The following is a 19,035-nucleotide window of genomic DNA, read 5'->3' as shown; positions in this document are numbered from 1 at the left end:
TCCTTCCTCAGCCTTTCCTCCTGCCCCACTGAGGCTGCCACTGCTCTTGCAGCCTCCTCTTGTGGCAGGGCCTACCTGGCTACTTTCTCATCACCCTTCTCTGGGTTTTCCAGCTTCTTCTCCAACCTTCCATCCCACTGTGCTGATGACACTGACTGGCACACAAGTCCCTGCCTTCACCTCCTCTCCACTGCTGTCCATCTGCCTTCTCCCCTACATCCCTCACCTCCATCTGTGCCACTCATCCCCAAGGCCACATTTGAGTTTATCTCATGCTTCAGAAGTCATAAACTCCAATATCCTCTGGTCTGGTCACAACCACCACCCTGCCCAGGACCCAGGGCTTCCATCCTCTGATGTCAGAGAGACCCAAGACACCCTCCTTCAGGCCTGTCTGCCTCCTCCTGGTGTCTCACCCTCACCTCACCCTTCCAATTCCCAGCACTAGATGGATCACACAGTCCCCACTTTCCAATCCTATGCCTGGGCTATAGGAGACAATCCACAGCCCAAGAGATCCCTCGCCACAGCCTCTTACCCCTGCTCAGTAAATGCTCTAAGCGTTTGAAATGGTCCTGCCCGCTCAGCTGGACACCCAGAAGCCCCGCCCTCCACCCCATACCTGGTTAACTTCACCTGGCCTTTCAACCTTCTTGTATATCACCAGACCCACTGCCCTCATGGAGTTCACCACCCACCCTCCCGGTTGCCCCACACAGGGCAAGGACCTGCCTTCTCAGCCAGACTAGGAAGCCCTGAAGGTCGGGTTTGAGGTCATCTCTGAGTCTGGCCCCAGCGCCCATCATGGAGAAGGCACTAGAAGCTGCTTGTCAGGTGAGTGGGTGTGTGGTTGGAGGCCCCGGGGCACAGGTCCCCAGCAAAGCCTGGTATGAGACTGAGCCCAGAGTAAACACTTGTCCCTTGGCCTGGGTTCTTGCTCCTGTCCTCCCCAAATCAGGCTGCAGGGCAGACGCACCTATGATGGAGGCGGCTGCACGCTCAGACCCAGGGATGGCACTGTGCGGGACCCCCAGAGTGAAGGCTTCGCTGTAGCTCTCATCTACTTCCACCTTCCTCCAGATGCGGAACTCGCCCACAGAACCCCAGCCAGTGGAGAAACCGATGAACTGGACCTCTGGTGTCTTGGGGAGGGTCCAGGCCATGATGACAGAGTCATTGGATGGCTCTGGACCATGGCCAACCTGGAAAAAGAGGCCAATGCTGCTGGATGCTGGCAGGAAGCGTGAAGCTGTGCTCAGACATGGTCAGAGGCCTTGGCCACGCTCATAAGTTGGGGTGGGGTTCTCAAGGGGTCAGAGATGAGAGAAACTATAGACACCACACTGTTCATGAAACACCCAACAGAGACACAAGTGTGGCATCTGCAGGTTCCAAAGTCGCTGGGCTCCCTGGAACCTCTGGATCTTAGCATATGCCTGGCAAACTCCTCTATTTGTACTTCAAAACCCCACTTGGCTATATCTCTCCTCTAGGAAGCTGTGTCAGCTGCTTCTTTTCTATGTCTCCTTTGCTTGGCCCAGAAAGAGTCCACAGTCCCCATTTTACCTGTTTTATCCACTTTCTTTCTCCCTGACCATCCACCACCCTTCAGCTCCCAGATCCCTAGGCACTTCCTCCACCACAGCTCTCACCACCTGTTTTTTGTACGTAACTCCAGGCAGACTATGAGCAACTTGAGAGCTGCCTTGTGTTTCTTCTCTCTCCTCCCCACCCCTATCACATGTATCAGGAAGCAACAATGCCAGAGGACCAGGAGGTTCCCGCGCCCACCCCAGGCAAGCCCAGCCATGCCTGGATGAGCCCGCTGTGCCAGCTGATCCAGAATGTTCTGAATTCATCCCAGGAGAGGATCTTGGCTGTGTGTGTGCTGGCCACGGGCTCGCCCATCTTGCTGGTGGAGATCCAGGACCTGGTGTTCTGGTGCCCTCCCAGAACGATCTCGATCATGCCCGCCGTGTCCTGGGGTCCTGGGGACAAGGCCATGCGGGCATCGTTGTGGGCTCGCACGGCCACGTCAAAATGGGTGAGGCGCAGCGGCCGCTGCACATACTGGAACTCGTACTTGTTGGGTGTGGAGATGTGGACTCTCTCTGGATGGAGGGAAGGAGAAGGGGTGTTGAGGGGGCACCGAATCATCCTACCCCCACCCCCCGCCCATGCCCAGAGCTGAGCATCGGGACCTCAGGGGGCCAGCCTCACTGTGGCTCCCCATGAAGCTGCAGGAAGCATGGTGGAACGGAGCTGGCTTAATGACCGTTTTGTCAATAGCACACAAAAGATGAAATGCTCACAGAGATAAATCCTACAAAAGACGTGCAAGACCCATAAGCTGGGAACTGCAAAATGCTGCTGAAACTAAAGACACAAATCAATGGAGAGCTAGAGCGTGTTCGTGGGTCAGAAGATAACACTGCAAAGATGTTAATTATTCCCCAAACTGATTTATAGATTCGATCCAATCCCAATCGAAATCTCAGCAGAGTCTTTTGAGGAAACTGCCAAGCTGATTCCAGAATTTATATGGAAACTCAAAGGATCTAGAAGAGCCAAAACACCTTTGATAAACAAGAACCAAGTTTACTCACACCCTCTGACACTGAGACGTACTCTAAAGCTAGAGCAATCACAAGAGTGTAGCATTGGCGTCAACATAGACAAATGCTCAATGGAACAGGACAGGGAGTCCAGAAATGGACCCACACATGTATGAGCGACTGATTTTCAACAAAGGTGCAAAAGCAATTCAATAGCAAAAGTCTTTTCAACAAATGATGCCAGGACAACCGGGCCTCCAGATGCATAAAAAGGAACACTGATCCATACCTTGCATGGGCTCCAAGAAGTAACTCGAAACAGATCATAGCCATTTTATAAATGTAAGACCTAAAACTATAATACTTTGAGAAGAAAACGTAGGGTTGGGCAAAGATTTCTTAGATAAAACAACAAAAAATAATCCATAAAAGGAAAAAGTGATAAGCTGGGCTTCATTGAAATGAAAACCTTCTGTTCTTTAAAAGACACGATTCATCCAATGATGGACACTTAGGTTGCTTCCATCTCCTGGCTATTGAAAATAGAGCTGCAATGAACATTTTGGTACATGATTCTTTTTGAATTATGGTTTTCTCAGGGTATATGCCCAGTAGTGGGATTGCTGGGTCATATGGTAGTTCTATTTGCAGTTTTTTAAGGAACCTCCATACTGTTCTCCATAGTGGCTGTATCAATTTACATTCCCACCAGCAGTGCAAGAGTGTTCCCTTTTCTCCATACCCTCTCCAGCATTTATTGTTTCTAGATTTTTTGATGATGGCCATTCTGACCAGTGTGAGATGATACCTCATTGTAGTTTTGATTTGCATTTCTCTGATGATTACTGATGTTGAGCATTCTTTCATGTGTTTGTTGGCAATCTGTATATCTTCTTTAGAGAAGTGTCTATTTAGGTCTTCTGCCCATTTTTGGATTGGGTTGTTTGTTTTTTTGTTATTGAGCTGCATGAGCTGCTTGTAAATTTTGGAGATTAATCCTTTGTCAGTTGATTCATTTGCAAATATTTTCTCCCATTCTGAGGGTTGTCTTTTGGTCTTGTTTATGGTTTCCTTTGTTGTGCAAAAGCTTTGAAGTTTCATTAGGTCCCATTTGTTTATTTTTATTTTTATTTCCCTTTCTCTAGGAGGTGGGTCAAAAAGGATCTTGCTGTCATTTATGTCATGGAGTGTTCTGCCTATGCTTTCCTCTAAGAGTTTGATAGTTTCTGGCCTTACATTTAGGTCTTTAATCTATTTTGAGTTTATTTTTGTGTATGGTGTTAGGGAGTGTTCTAATCTCATACTTTTACATGTACCTGTCCAGTTTTCCCAGCACCACTTATTGAAGAGGTTGTCCTTTCTCCACTGTACATTCCTGCCTCCTTTATCAAAGATAAGGTGACCATATGTGCGTGGGTTTATCTCTGGGTTTTCTAAGCGTCCATCATCGGATGAATGGATAAAGAAGATGTGGCACATATATACAATGGAATATTACTCAGCCATAAAAAGAAACGAAATTGAGCTATTTGTAGTGAGATGGATGGACCTAGAGTCTGTCATACAGAGTGAAGTAAGTCAGAAAGCGAAAAACAAATATCGTATGCTAACAACACATATATATGGAATCTAAGGGGAAAAAAATGGTCATGAAAAACTAGGGGTAAGATGGGAATAAAGACACAGACCTACTAGAGAATGGACTTGAGGATATGGGGAGGGGGAATGGTAAGCTGTGACAAAGTGAGAGAGTGGCAGGGACATATCTACACTACCAAACGTGAAATAGATAGCTAGTGGGAAGCAGCCACATAGCACAGGGAGATCAGTTCAGTGCTTTGTGACCACCTAGAAGGGTGGGATGGGGAGGGTGGGAGGGAGGGAGATGCAAGAGGGAAGAGATATGGGAACATATGTATATGTATAACTGATTCGCTTTGTTATAAAGCAGAAACTAACACACCATTGTAAAGCAATTATATTCCAATAAAGATGTTAAAAAAAAAAAAAGAGTGTGTCAGTAAAAAAAAAAAAAAAAAAAAAGACACTATTAAGAGAACGAAAAGACAAGCCACAGACTGGGAGAAATACCTTTGCAAAGCATTTATCTGATAAAAGACTTGTATCCAGAACACATTTTTTAAATCTCTCAAAACTCAATATAAATAAACAACTCAATTTTATTTTATTTTATTTCACTTTGGCTGCACCATGCGGCTTATTAGATCTTAGTTCCCCAACCAGGGATTGAACCCAGACTACGGCAGTGAACGTACTGAATCCCAACCACTGTACCACCTGGGAACTCCCAACAACTCAATTTTAAAAAGGTTAAAAGACACTTCACAAAAAAAGATAGACTAATAGCAGATAAGCATATGAAAAGACGCTTAACGTCATTAGTCATGATGGAAATGCAAATTAAAACCACAATGACACACCACTAGACACCTATTAGAATGGCTAAAATTAAACAGACAATACTAAGTGTTGATAAGAATGGGGCAGAACTGGCTTATCCAGTGCTGGTGGGAATGCAAAATAGTACTACCACTTTGGGAAACAACTGACAGTTTCTTAGAAAGTTAAACACATACCTACTACATGAGTTAGCTATTCCACTCCTAGACATTGACTCAAGAGAAAGGAAAACACATCACCCATACAAAGACTTGTACATGAATGTTCATAGCAGCTTTATATGAAATAGCCCCAAACGGGAAATAACTTGAAAAAATAACATTCAAAAAGTGAATGGATAAACAAAGTGTGACACATCCATCCAATGGACTCCTACTCAGCCTTAAAATGACTGAATTATTGACACACACAGTATGGTTGAATCTCAAAATTATTATGCTGAGTGAAAGAGGCCAGACAAAAAGAGGACATTCCCCATGATCCCATTTATGTAAAATTCTAGAAGGTGCAAAGTAATCTATAGAGAAACAGAAGCAGATCAGTGGTTCCCTAGTGGCAAGAGTGGACAGGGTGAGAGAGTTCAAAGGGATGTGACTTTAGGGTTAATGAAAATCTTCATTATCTTAATTGTGGTGATGGCTTCACAGATGTACACACATGTCAACATTTATCAAACTACCCTTAAAATATGTCTAATTTATTGTATGTCAATTATACCTCAATAAACATGTTAAAATGTTACTGACCTTACTTTGAATACAAATATATTTGGCCTAGTGTTGATTATGATATAAGAAGTACAAACAATATATAAATGTCCAATAATGTTTCAAAATGTTCCATAATGATCAAATTTTGGAGCAGTCCTTTCATGGAGCATACTAAAGCTCTTTTGAAATGCTGTTTATAATGACTTTACAATAACAAGGAAAAGTTCTCAGGATGTGTTAAGTGAGAAAGGCAAGATATAAAATTACATAGCTCATGAGTCACAACTGTGCTAAAACAAACAATAATCAATCCTATGAAAGTGAATACAACAAAATGTCAAAAGAGGTCATCTTTGGGTATGAACCAGAGGAGATAGTTTCTGTCTTTCTCTCTTTCTAAATTTTCTCTAATACACAGGTATTGCTTTTTCCTTTCCCAATTTTTAAAATTATGGTAAAATACACACAATGTAAAATTTGCCATCTTAACCATCTTTAAGTGTACAGTTCAGTGGCATTAAATACATTCACATTGTGCAAACATCACCACCATCCACCTCAAGAACTCTTTTCATCTTGTAAAACTGAAGCTCTATACTCGCTAAACAATAAACCCCCACTTTCCCCTCCCCCCAGCCCCTGGCAACCACCACTCTACTTTCTGACCCTATAATTTTTACTGCTCTAGGGAGCTCATATAAGTGGAATCATATGGTATTTGTACACACGCATTGCTTTGTTAAAACGTTTTTAATTTAAATTTTACTGAGATAATTATAGATTTATATGTGACTCTAATAAATAACACAGAGAAATCTGTGTACTCTTGACCCAGTTTCCCCAATGGTAACGTCTCACAAAATTCTAGTATAGTATCACTAACGGGATATTGGCACTGTTACAATCCTCATTCAGATTTCTCCAATTTTATTTTATGGGAGAAAAATAAATGTTGCCATTTTATCATCACACCCACACCCTTTCTCCTTGCCCTAACAACCAATAATATGACAACCATCTCTAAAATTTTGTCATTTCGAAAAACAGAATCTTTTATGTACCCTTTTAGGATTTTTTTTTTTTTTTTTTTTTTTTACTCAATCCACTTCATCCAAGTTGCTGCATGTTATCAATAGCTTCTTCCTTTTTACTCTAGATAGTATTCTAAGATATGGATGGACCACAATTTTTTAACCATTCACCCACTGAAGGACATCCAGACTATTTTCAGTTTGAGGCTATTGCAGATAAAGCTGATATGAACAGTTGTATACAGGTTTTTGTGTGAACATAAGTCTTCATTTCTCTGGGATAAATGCCTAAGAGTGTAGTTACTGGTGGGTATGCTGATGGCATGCTGTCTTTTAAGAAACCACCAAACTGTTTTAAGAAACCACCAGCAGTGACTGTACCACTTTACATTCCCACCAGCAATGGGTGAGAGATCCAGTGTCTCCACATCCTGGCCATCTTTTGGTGCTATCTCTACTTTTTATTTAGTCATTCTGGTAGGTGTGTACTGATAACTCACTGCATTTCAGTGTGCATTTCTGTAATGGTTAACAATGTTGAGCACCTTTTCGTGTGTTTATTTGCCACCTGTACATCTTCTTCGGTGAACTGTTTATTTCTTTTGCCCATTTTCTAATTGGATTGTTTGTTTTATTTACTGTTAAATTTTGAGAGCTCTTTATATATTCTAGATCCTAGTCCTTTGTCAGATCTGGGTTTGGAAATATTTCCTTCCAGTCAGTAACTTGAATTTCCCCCCATTAACAGCATCTTTCACAGAGCAAACATTTTTCATTTTGATGAGGTACATTTATCAGTGTTTCCTTTTGTCATTCATACTTTTGGTAATATGTCTAAGAATTCTTTACCTAGCCCTAGATCCCAAAGATTCCTCCCATGTTTTTTTTTCTAGAAGTTGTACAGTTTTACATGTAAGTTCGTGCTCCGTTTTGAGTTAATTCTTGTATAAGGTATGATCTTTCAGTCGAATTTCGTGTTTCTGCCAATGGATGTCCAATTGCTCTGGCATCATTTGTTGAGAAGGTTCTCCATCCTCCATTGAACTGCTTGTGCACCATTGTCAAAACTCATTTGAGCACATATGTGATGTATTGCTATTTACTGAAAAAAGGGAGGGGGGGATGTTAAAGGAAGCCTGTGTCCAGAGTGTGCTGTGGGTCAGGGGACCTGTTGTGCTGAATGCTTTGGGAACAAGGAGGTGGTACACCTAGAGGGTAGGCATCACCAGGGGACTCCACTTCAGATCCTCTGCTGTGCCTCTTGGCAAAACCTGCCAGGTGAGTGCCCAGTGCCAGGCCCAGCCCAACCTCCAAGCTGGAGGGCTCTTTGGGGAGGGACTGGATGGGGAAGGGGCAGACCCTCCCATAGGCAGCTCAGACTCATGTTCCTCCCAGCACTGCCCTGATCCCACAAGGCAGAGGTGTGGACAGGCCTTTGGCCACTCCACCCACTGGGCACTCTGTGCCCATTTCCTGTTCACAGATCATGGGCGGGTATAATGTCAATTTCAGGGGATCAAGGTGCACCCCAGATCTCACACTTTCTGGAACCCACCTTAATTTCCTGCATCCTCCTTTGCTATCCCTGGGTTCTGGGTCACCCTCATTCCCACAGCTTTCCCATGATGCGACTCTAAGACCTCCTTTCCCCAGACCCTGGGTGAGGAGCCCAGGGCCCAAGGGCAGCCCTACCCCTGACGGCAGTCTCTTCTCATTGGTGTCTGCAGTCTACCATCATATGTGCTCATTTCCTGCATGGCAGATGCCCAGTCCTCACTCTGGCTTACAGGTGCCCCCAACTGGGACATATCAGAGCTTTGCTGCTGTGTCCCCAGCTCCCAGGGATGGTGGGTGTCCACTCAGCAGCAGGAAAGCTGCCGAAGTGCAGGGGTAAGGGCCAAAGTCCTTGGCAGGGTGGACACGGGAACTCACCATTGGGACAGAAGAAAGCGCTGTAGGTGTATGACCGGGGGGCTCCTTCAGGCTGAAACAGAGAAATGGGGAGAACTGAGAGATGGGGGGTGGCAGCCAGTGCAAGGGCGAAGCCACCCTCCCACGGCAGCAGCTCTGAGTGTGGATCCCGCGGGGTGATACCACGACCACAGGTGCACAGAGATGGACCAGGTCACCTGCCTCCCATGCCCAGATAGGGAAACTGAGGCTCGCTTCCCCTTCTCTGGGCTCTAGTCAAACAAACTCACCAACCGCTCCTAGACTTATCATGTTTCCCACACCCCCATCCTACCCTCCCAGCCACCCCTTTGGCCCAGCTCCAAGCCCAGCTGCTCCCTGTGGGCAGAGAACACTATGACTTGAAGGCTGCCAGGATCTGAGGCCCCATCCAATGTCCAAGAGCACTGAGAAGGGGGCACCCAGGTCTGCCAAGGACGGGGTCTCTGTCCCACTGTCCGATGCATCCCTTGTCTCCTGTCCATCATGCTCCTGCTTCCACCCCTTCCACAACGTCCCCCAAATAACAGAAGGCAGCTGGTTTGTTCTCTTATTTATTTATTTCTAAAATTTATCTATTTTTGGCCCCACCACGCGGCACGAGGAACTTCCCCTGACCAGGGATCGAACCTGTGCCCCCTGCAGTGGAAGCGTGGAGTCTTAACCACTGTACTGCCAGGGAAGTCCTGGCTTGTTCTCTTAAAAGGGAGCACTGGGAATTTAACCCGATACACCTTGTGGGTTTTCGTCTGACCAGAACGGCCCCTGTGGGGTTCTCGCTCTTCCAGATCTCTTTTAGCGCCATCAGCAAATCGGTGAGCTGGGGCCACCTGAGGTCAGACCTCAGACGGTTAATGCTTGGCCACTGCAGCCAGGCAGCCTCCTGGGGTCCCAACTCCTCCTACTGTGAGGGTCATTTTATCTGCCAACTTGTGTAAGCCAGGGCATGCCTAAACATCTGGCCAAATGTTACTTCTGGGCATACCTGTGAGGACTTGTCTTAAAGGAGTCAGCACTTGAATTGGTGGACAGTGATGTAGATGGCCCTCCCCAACGTGGTGGCCCCCAAACACTCCATTGAGGGCCCCAATACAACAACAGGCAGAGGAAGGATGAATTCTCTCTCTGCCAGACTGCTTGAGTTGGGGCATCCATCTTCTCTGCCCTCGATGCTTCTGACCTTCAAACTCACAGATGGCAGACTTCTCAGCCTCCATGGGGACTTCTCAGCCTCCATGATCGTGTAAGCCAATTGCTTATAATAAATATCTTCCTTGAGAAATGTATACGTCCTATTGGCTCTGTTTATCCGCAGCACCCTGACTAATACACCCACTCCTTGCTGGGTGACCGAGGTCCACTCACTTAACCTCTCTGGACCTCTATTTGTCATCTCTAAGACGGGGGTGATGAAGGTGCCGACCTCACCGCGATGTGAGGGTTAGGTGTATTTCAGACAGAGCCTGGCGTCTTCTCAGTGCTGCTCAACAGTCAGCTCTTGTTAGCGTTCCTCATCCCCCTCTTCCCCCCACCCCCGCCCCCAGTCCTCTGTTGAAGCTGCAAAGATGGGCGTCATCCATCCTGGGTCTGTACTGATGAGTCCGGGAGGCACCTGTCTGGATCATGTCCACTTCCTGCTATCATCCCAGGGCCACGCCCAGGGGCCTGCACCGGGGTCCTGCCTCACCCACGCAAGCCACAACCTGACACCCACACTGCACACCTCGCTAGCAAACCTTTAGCAAAATCACCCGCGGTTGGCACCGAGAGGCCAAGCGCACCCTTGTGGATGATGCTGAGCTGTCCAGCAGCCGGATTGTCATCTCACACCCAGAAGGCCTGACGCGGAGCCCACAGGCCATCTGCTCAGCCACAGGCTCCAGGGTGAGCCCTCGAGATTTTGCTTGGACTTCAGCAACCCCCTAACCGATCTATCAGCTCAGCCCCTTGTTGGAAAAGGGGTTGAGTCACTGGACAGGGCCTGGCCATTGTAAGCCCATGATAGCTATACAATCATAAAAATGATTCATAACTCAGATGTCTATCAATGGCTGAATGGATAAACAAAATGTGGTCCATGCATATGACGGAACATTATACAACCGTGAAAAGGGATGGAGCGCTGACACGCGCTACAATGTAAATGGACCTCAAAAACATCGTGCTAAGTGAAAGAAGCCAGACAGGAAAGGCCACATAGTGTACGGTTCCATTTATATGAAATGTCCAGAACAAGCAAGCCCAGAGACACAATCTGAGTCTTTCTGCTGGTGCTGAGATGCCCTCTGGCTCCGGCTGACCATCCAGGGCCTCCTGGACACACCCCCACCCCCAGCATAGCCTCTGAAGCAGCCAATGGGCCACTCGTGGCCACGCCACCCTGTCTTCTTCTCTGGCTCAACTCAGAGGGGACCCTGGAGCCAGCCTCTCTCCTCCGCATGCTGCCCTGGCTTTTAGCTGATCCTGGGTTCCAACCTCCTTCGTCTCTGTGCTCAAGGCAGCTCCTGACCAGGTTCCAACACATGGTCACTGCATGATGTCATTATTACCTCTGGCAAGACTTTTCTACAACCTTGTAGCACAGATCAGTGCTTCGTTCTTGTCTGTTCTATGGATTTATCTATTCATATAAATAGGATCATACGCCATGTGGCCTTGTGTGTCTGGCTTCTTTAACTCAGCATAACATTTTCAAGGTTCATCTACACTGTTGCATGAATCAGCGCTTCATTCCTTTTTATGACTGAGTAATATTCCGTGGAATTGGGTAACTGGATCCCCTTGCACCACATTTATCCATTCATCAGCTGATGGACATATCCTAAAACGGAAAGAGCGTCCCTGGTTTATGTCCAGGTTCCCCCAGTTGACCATTCTAAATGCCTGGATGACCACAGACCACTTTTCTTTAGCACTCAGGCCAGGCATCAAGAGATGTCTTCCACACACTCTCATTTAACCGTCCAGCAGTTTCATGTTTGAATCCAGGGCTCTCACTCCAGAGCCCACCCCAAGCCAAGAAGGCAGACTTCCTCTCACTCCTGTGATGCCCGCCAGGCTCCCCTCATGGGTCTGAATTATGTCAGCCTCCTCTTTGATCCTGTGAACTCCACTGAGACACGGTGGGGTGATGGAAGGCTCTCAGCCTTCCAGCAGAAATGCAAAAGGTCACAATCCCCTGGGCCAGCTGGGGATCCAGGAGGGATGGCGTTCGCCGCCCCTCCTCCTGATACACACCCACGACAGCTCGGCCATCACCTGCTTCCCCACCACGTGTCTCTCAGGAATGGCCTTTCTGTTGTATTCAGACTCCTGCCCGGCAGGTGGCACGTGGTGTCTTGGGAGGGTCCATCGTATAACTGATGGAGCGAGCGACCCATGCGCTCAGAGCTCTGTGGTGGGATGAGATGGGAGAAGCTGTGCACCCAGTGCCTCCTATTTCATAAATCCATTTTTCTAATTCATGCTTCATTTTTTTGCATTGACATTTCAAGTCTTCTGATGCCTAACTCATACCTCCTATCCTCCAGTGCTGTCTGTACAGAGCTGGACCAGTGGATGCTGCAGACATAGGACACTGCTGAACAGCATGAAAGGGAGGAAAGGCTTGAGGATAAGAGAATCGTTCTCTGTGCATCTAGAAATTCCTCCTGCAGAGGAAGAAGACAAGAGCTCCAGGCCTCCAGATCAGGCTGGCCACACTGGGGGGCTCGCTGCCTCCTTGGACTGAGGTAGGGCAGGCTGTGGTCCAGGGAACGTGCTCAGGCTGTGCAAAGGGTCACCAGGGGTCTCTGCATTTCCTGTTGAGGCCATCCTATCCTGCTGGCTCACAGAGATGGCGTGCCTCATCTGATGACACACTCGGAGGACTCCATCACGTCATGTCAACAAAGCTGCAGCAGTAACCCATCCACCTCCAGGAGTTCCGCCCAGCGCGTGTGTGACTCCAGGCACTGATGGGAACCATTTGTGCTCAGCCCCGTGAGGACTGCAGCTGGGAGGGAGGGCAGCTGTTTGCAGCTGGGCTACTGGGGAGGGGCAGAGACTCGGGGCCACTGTGAGGAGATTCAGTGGGGCTGCTGTGTGCTCTCCATGCAGCACTAAACAGGAGTCTCTCCACAGCTCTGGGCTCTGATACATCTGAGCAGCCCAAAAAAGACGGGGCACTGTTGCTGCTACAAGCCCAGCACTGTGAAGTGCCGTGTGCATTCTCCAACCTTCCCCATGCTATGGGGTAAGCGTGAGCATCCCAGTCTTACAGAGCAGAGTCGGAATAACAAGACACTCGCTGAGCCCCATGCGTAAGTGGCAGATCCCAGATTCACAGCCCGGGGAGGGTCGGGGGGCGGAGGTGGGGGTGGAGGGCGGGGCGGGTGGGCGGTGGTCTGGGCGCCCCTGCTGGAGGCTCCGTGTCCTTCCCACACAGGCATTCCAAGGACAACCCTCTGAATGATGGGTCACAGTCCCTACAATTGCCTATTGACAAACGGACAGCCAGGAGACAGGGGCACACCACCCTCCAGGGTGATCAAGCCGGGGGTCAGGAGGACACTTCCCTGCAGCCCGTGTGAGTCCCAAATCACTTCACCAAAGCCTGCTCTGCTCCTTGGAGAGGAGATGGATGCCGCAGTCCTCCAGCAAGGCAGCCCCGTCACCTGCCCCAAGCCCCAGAGCAGGACTCATGGGGGCTGCCCTGGCCCTGGCTTGGGAAGGGACCACACTCTCCGGCCCCAACCTCACTGTTGAGGTAATCAGGCCCTGGCCAAGTGCCTCGAGTGAGGACATAGGCTTACCTCAACCATCACACCGCGCCGGATGTGATCCCTCCCAATGGGGACCCTCCTGTCAGCGTAATTCTCCTCCGGGGTTCTGACCGACTTCCCATCCCGGCAGCAGCTCGTTTCTCTGTAAGCCAGGACTTTGGCTGCGGAGATTTGAGTACTCGGTGCTGGCTCTCAGAACAGGTCCCTATCCGGCGCTCTTCTATACCCCACCCTTGTCCCAGGCTTCCCAGGTGTGCATGCACACATATGTGCGTGTATGTGCCTATGCGCGTGTGTGCACGGTGTAGGCTGGATGTGTGTGCATGCATATGCGTGCATGCGTGTGCTACCTCGGTTTGGCATCTTAAAAGACTGGCTTCCCCCAGATGAGGCCCCCTACCTCCTGATCATTCCCTCTGGCCTGCATCCCCAGCAGCTGTCTTGCCCCTTGATCTCATCTTCTGCCCCGCTGACCCTTCACCCGTGCCTGGACTCTGCACCTGAAGCCCTTGGCAGCCTGGAGAGTGGAGTTGCCCAAAGAAGCACATGACCCTCACCTGTGATGCTGCTGAGACCCAGGTCGCCAAAGGACAGAACCAGCCAGGAGGGTTCCATCTCCCCGGGGACCACACACGTCTTCTTGGTCAGATGGCGTTTGCCAGGATGTCCGACAAATTGGATGCCCTTGGGAACTGAGATCTTCACGTAGACCTGGAGAGTGTGGCAAGAACCATGGTGCCCGGAATCTGTGTGCCCTCCCAGCACACCCCACTGCCCACTGCACTCCGTCCACCCTGGCAGCCTTTCCCCCAAAGCCACGCTCTCTTTGGGAGGCTCTCTTTCCATTTCTGATCAGAACAAACCACTTACCATTGTCCTGCTGGGAGCCCCTCCTTCCCTCAGCCCCCTGAACCCTCACTGGTCCAGCTCTCCCTTGGGACCAAGGGCTGTCCCTCTGGCCAAGCATGGGATAAGAGGGGCCACTCCACATGCAGGCCCCGCAGGGAACTTCATCTGACCCTCTTTCCAACCACTGAGGTCCACCGAGTCATAATAGAGTTTGGTGTGCACACGTGTATGTGTCATGTGTGTGCTGTGCATGCATGCGTCTCTGTGTGCACACCTGTGTGTAGGCGTAGCATTACACGGTGTGTGAGTGCACGCGAGTGAAGGCAAGTGTCTCTGCACACGTGCAAGCATGGCTCTCTACACATGTGTGCTTGTGCACACCATGTCTCCGCGTGCATGTTGTGTACGTGTGTGTGTTTATAACCCTCAATCTACAATAGGCTCTTTGCTCCACATGCATTTGTCCAACCAGCACATATGCAGCACCTGGTGGGTTCAGGAGCCCTGCTAGGAGCTCAAGAAACAGATCTGAACAGACAAGAGCGATCCCTGGGCGTCAGAGGCTTGACGTGCCTGAGTCACGCACACACGCAGGTGTGTACAAGGAAGCTTTACAGTGGCAAGTGTGACAGTGTCTGAATCCTGCCCAAGGGCAGGCCCAGTAGAACCTGAATGAGAACGGTTGGTGCAGGGTGCTTTGGGGACTCCCCCATTCCCCTCGAGACAGCATCCTTCTAGAAAGTTCTTCCAGGGAGGAAAGAAGAAATTCAAGCATCAAGCATCGGTGAGATACATTTTCCAGGTGCTGGATGGAACCCGCTGTCCAGGCTGAGGGGTCTGGATGTGCCTGTTTTCCTGGAACCTCAGGAAGAGCACATGGAGGTGGGGGGGCGGGGGGGGGGGCGGGGAGGGCGGTTCCTGAAATTGACGTGTGGTGATCCCTGGACACACCTGCTGCCCGGCAGGGCTTCCTTCTTCCCGCTGACAAGCCAACCACCAGTGCCTGCTAGGAGCTGAAATGGGCACCTGGGGGGCCTGCCTGCAGTTCAGGAGGGAGCCTCCCTTGGGGGCCACCCTGTGATTAGGGACCACCCTACATTTATTCTGGCTTTCTGAAACTAGGGTCCTATTCCTCCTAGCCATAAGCTACATAAAAAGCACGAATGATAAAGGTTCTGGGTTTGGGGGCACCTTTATCCCAGCTGACTGCCCTGAGCCCCTCACATGTCCTCCTTGGCCCCCTCCAGGCCACCGCGTGGCCACTGCCGTGGTTCTCACTCAGTGGCTCTCACTCAGATTACTGCAGAAGCGTCCCCCTTCTCTCCTGCTTTTCCAACCAGACCCTAAAGCCCAGCCAGATTGTGTCACAGTCAGTTTCTGGGACAGGCCAAGCTGCCTCCTGCCTGTCACTTGCATATACTATTCCCACTTCCAGGAATGCCCTTCCAGAGCTGGTGCCCAGCTTAAGCATCGCCCAAAGACTTCGGCGTTCAGAGAAGCCACCCCTCCTCAGGGCCTCCCTGGCTTCCTGTAGACACTTAATTCTTTTTTTTTTTTTTTCTGGCCGCACTGTGTGGCACGGCTTGCGGGATCTTAGCTCCCCAACCAGGAATTAAACCTCTGCCCCCTGCAGTGGAAGCGCAGAATCCTAACCACTGGACGGCTGGGCAATTCCCGACACCTAATTCTAACACAGGTTCTGCCACTCACTCCCTGGGGGACCTTGAACATACGACGATGCTTCGCTGAGCTCCCCAAGCGGGAATGATTCCATCACAGCCCCTCCTTCCTCAGCCCACGTGGGCACTTGATAATGATACAGTTAAAATCATCCACCCAGCACTGGGCACAGAGATGCGTGCCCAAGAACACCGAGTTAGTGGCATCAGAGCTCCAGGTGAGCTCAGGCAGACCCCACGTCCTGAGCATTGGGGTCTTCAGATTCCCACACAGAGCGTGGCACGCATCAGGTATCGGGCGATAGCTTTTGAGTGAAGAATTCAACTCTCTCACATCTTACACACAGGAATTCCTTTCTGGTGGCCTCTGGGTGTTTCATTTCTATTCCAGACCTGCACTGACCCCTTTTTTTTTTTTTTTTTTTTTTGGGGTATGCGGGCCTCTCACAGTTGTGGCCTCTCCCGTTGCGGAGCACTGGCTCCGGACACGCAGGCTCAGCGGCCATGGCTCACGGGCCCAGCCGCTCCACGGCATGTGGGATCTTCCCGGACCGGGGCATGAACCTGTGTCCCCTGCATCGGCAGGCGGACTCTCAACCACAGCGCCACCAGGGAAGCCCACTGACCCCTTTTATTTTCACTTGGAATTTTCTTTTCATAAAGACCCAAGACAGAAGTTACTGTGTGACAGTACATTACGTGTGGCTCAAATAAGCATCGGGGAGTCAAATGCAAATACCAGCCTCAAACCCGGACTGTGCCAGGCAGAAGGCAATGGGAGGGGTCCTTTACTGGCCTCAGGGCCAGCATACGGCATTCTGAACAACACGTTCTTGGGTAGATGTAATCAGTCAGCAGAGGTATAGAATTTGCAAAGGAAAAAGGGAGTAAATGATTTCATGGAAGCTCAAGGTCAGCCTCTGAGCTGAGACTCAGAGACTCGGGACACTGCTGTCTCCACTCTGGGCCAGCCTCAGAAATGATCACAGACATAGCCGAGGGTGCAGGGGGTGAAGGTAGATCTCTCACACCCAGATAAGGAAACTGAGACAAAGTGGGCTGGTGAATGGAAACAGCAGGCTGAAGTCCAAAGGGTCATCTGGGGGATGCTGAGACAGGTATGCGCTGGGACTACAGCTGTGCCGTGGGGGATCCGCCACCTCCACTCAGGACCTCCACCCCCAGCAGCCTCGCTGCCCTGCAGGTGGCAAATTCCAATCACTCCCTGGCCAGGCCTTGTTTTTCAAGAAAAGCCAGAAATCTGGGCAGGGGGTGGATAAAATCTCTTGGTTTCCAGTGTCTGTGGCCTGGGGCTGCCCCTCCCATCTCTGCCCTTGGTGGGGAATGTGCCGGCAGCCTTGAGGGGGGCGGGTGCACACACATGGGCCGGGCCAGGACAAGGTTAGCAGGCTCCTCCCGGCTGGCTGGGGTGAGGCTGAGACCTGTAGCCTGACCTCCAGGCCAAGCTGCGGAAAGCTGGCTTGCTCCCAGCTAGACCCCTGGCCCTGCACCCCACGCACTCCTCCATTTGCAGCCTCGGCTCCCAGCTCCCACTCCTGAGGGTTGCCCCTAACTCTGGGTGCCCACCTCCTCTCTCTTCCTGCCACCCCCCAGCTGACATCCAGGCTGAGATGGTGCAAAATGATTACAAAGGCGGGGGAGGAGGGTGCCCCTGCCTTCCTGCAGCCGCACTGATGCTCGGGCCCCCAAACACCCCTTCCCTATCCTGCCCCCACCTGACCCTGGTCCTCGCGGCTCCCTCCACATTGCCTGCCATCCCTCCTCCTCGTCTGAAATCCCCAAGCCCACCTCCTTGGGGTAGCTGTTATCGGTTGTATTGTGTCCCCCAGGAAGATATGTTGAAATCCTAACCCCCGGTACCTATAAATGTGACCTCATTTGGAACTACAGTCTCTGCAGACGTCGTCAAGTTCCAATGAGGTCATTAGGGTAGACCCTAATCCAATAAAACAGGGACTCTTCTCAGAGGAAATTTGGACACAGAGATAACAAGAGAAGTCACCCTGGGGCCCCTTGATGAGATAAGGCGACAGCTCTATGACCCCAACTAGGTCGGGTCTACCAGCCCCTTGCCAGCCTGAAGAAGCTACAGAAGACAGACTCTGTCGCCCTTTATCCTCCCAATAAAGATTTCTTGGGGTTCACGTCTCTCAGGGGGGATTTGAGGTAGGAGGTAGAGGGGCCCCTGGGCTGGACAGCTGGTGTTTGCCAAGTGGAGTAAAATTGGAGCTTTGTTTTTCCCTAGACACTCCAAGGCCAAAGTTAAAGGCAGGAGCTGAGCTCTACTGGAGTAAAGAGATAAGATGACCACTCCTAAGGTCAAGGAGACCTCCCTGACTACACATGCGCAGAAAGCCTCCTCAGGGGTCAAAAAGGAGGGGGCGCCACTCCATAATAGGTGATGCCAAACCTCCCACAGGCCTCTGTGCTAGAATCCATCTTGGCAAAAAGATACACAAGCATGTTGGGAGCGGGTCCTAGGGCAGGTCAGATGTGGGAAGAGAAGGTGCTGACAACTGGCCAAAGGTAAACAAAGGCCGGGAAGAACTGCCCTGTAGAAATGATTTAACCGCCCCTTTACTGCACTCCTTCTCATTAGGGAGGATGCCCACACCTTCCTCTCCGGGTGTGTACTTCTGCCTTGCTTCTGTCTTAAACAACTGTCTCTCTGTGTGCTCTCCCACTTGTAGCGCTGTGTCTCTCATCATAAACTTCGCCTGTTTATGCAGGTTTTGCCTCTTTGAGAAATTCATTTTGCAAACAGAGCAACAGCCAGGGAAACTCTGCTTCTAGCCTCTGGCCCCTGGTGGTCTAGTGGCTAGCATTCCTGGTTTTCATCCAGGCTACCCAGGTCCAATTCCTGGGCAGAGAACTAAGACCCAGCTTCAAGACCACTTGCTGCTGTCGCTCCGAGATCACCTGACTCCATGCCGTTCCAGATGATACTCACCCTCCCGCACCCCTGCAGGGTCAGGAGTCAACGACAGTGGCTCCATCACATCCGTCACCCTCTAACCCCGCCATGCACACACTCCCACCCCCAACCTGCCCGGGTG

The 19,035-nt window shown here is 50.1% G+C and overlaps 1 protein-coding gene across 3 annotated transcripts in view; it reads right to left on the bottom strand.

Moving 5' to 3' along the window:
- Positions 1-19,035, bottom strand: part of CPAMD8 (C3 and PZP like alpha-2-macroglobulin domain containing 8) — a 98,806-nt gene that overhangs the window by 26,979 nt on the left and 52,792 nt on the right. For all 3 annotated transcript variants that reach the window (XR_004349427.1, XM_032629015.1, XM_032629014.1), the window contains exons 21-25: positions 13,988-14,141; positions 13,461-13,591; positions 8,650-8,701; positions 1,813-2,111; positions 977-1,202 (exon numbers count right to left, since the gene is read on the bottom strand). Coding sequence is in view for 2 of the 3 variants with exons in the window: in XM_032629015.1 (XP_032484906.1) it covers positions 977-1,202; positions 1,813-2,111; positions 8,650-8,701; positions 13,461-13,591; positions 13,988-14,141 (862 nt within the window). In the remaining variant the exon portion in view is untranslated. The remainder of the gene's footprint in view (positions 1-976; positions 1,203-1,812; positions 2,112-8,649; positions 8,702-13,460; positions 13,592-13,987; positions 14,142-19,035) is intronic.

The sequence above is a fragment of the Phocoena sinus genome, chromosome 3, assembly GCF_008692025.1.
Source record: "Phocoena sinus isolate mPhoSin1 chromosome 3, mPhoSin1.pri, whole genome shotgun sequence".
NCBI classification, from domain to species: domain Eukaryota; kingdom Metazoa; phylum Chordata; class Mammalia; order Artiodactyla; family Phocoenidae; genus Phocoena; species Phocoena sinus.
Note: the sequence above shows the minus strand (reverse complement) of the source record. Positions and strands in the feature narration are given on the sequence as shown.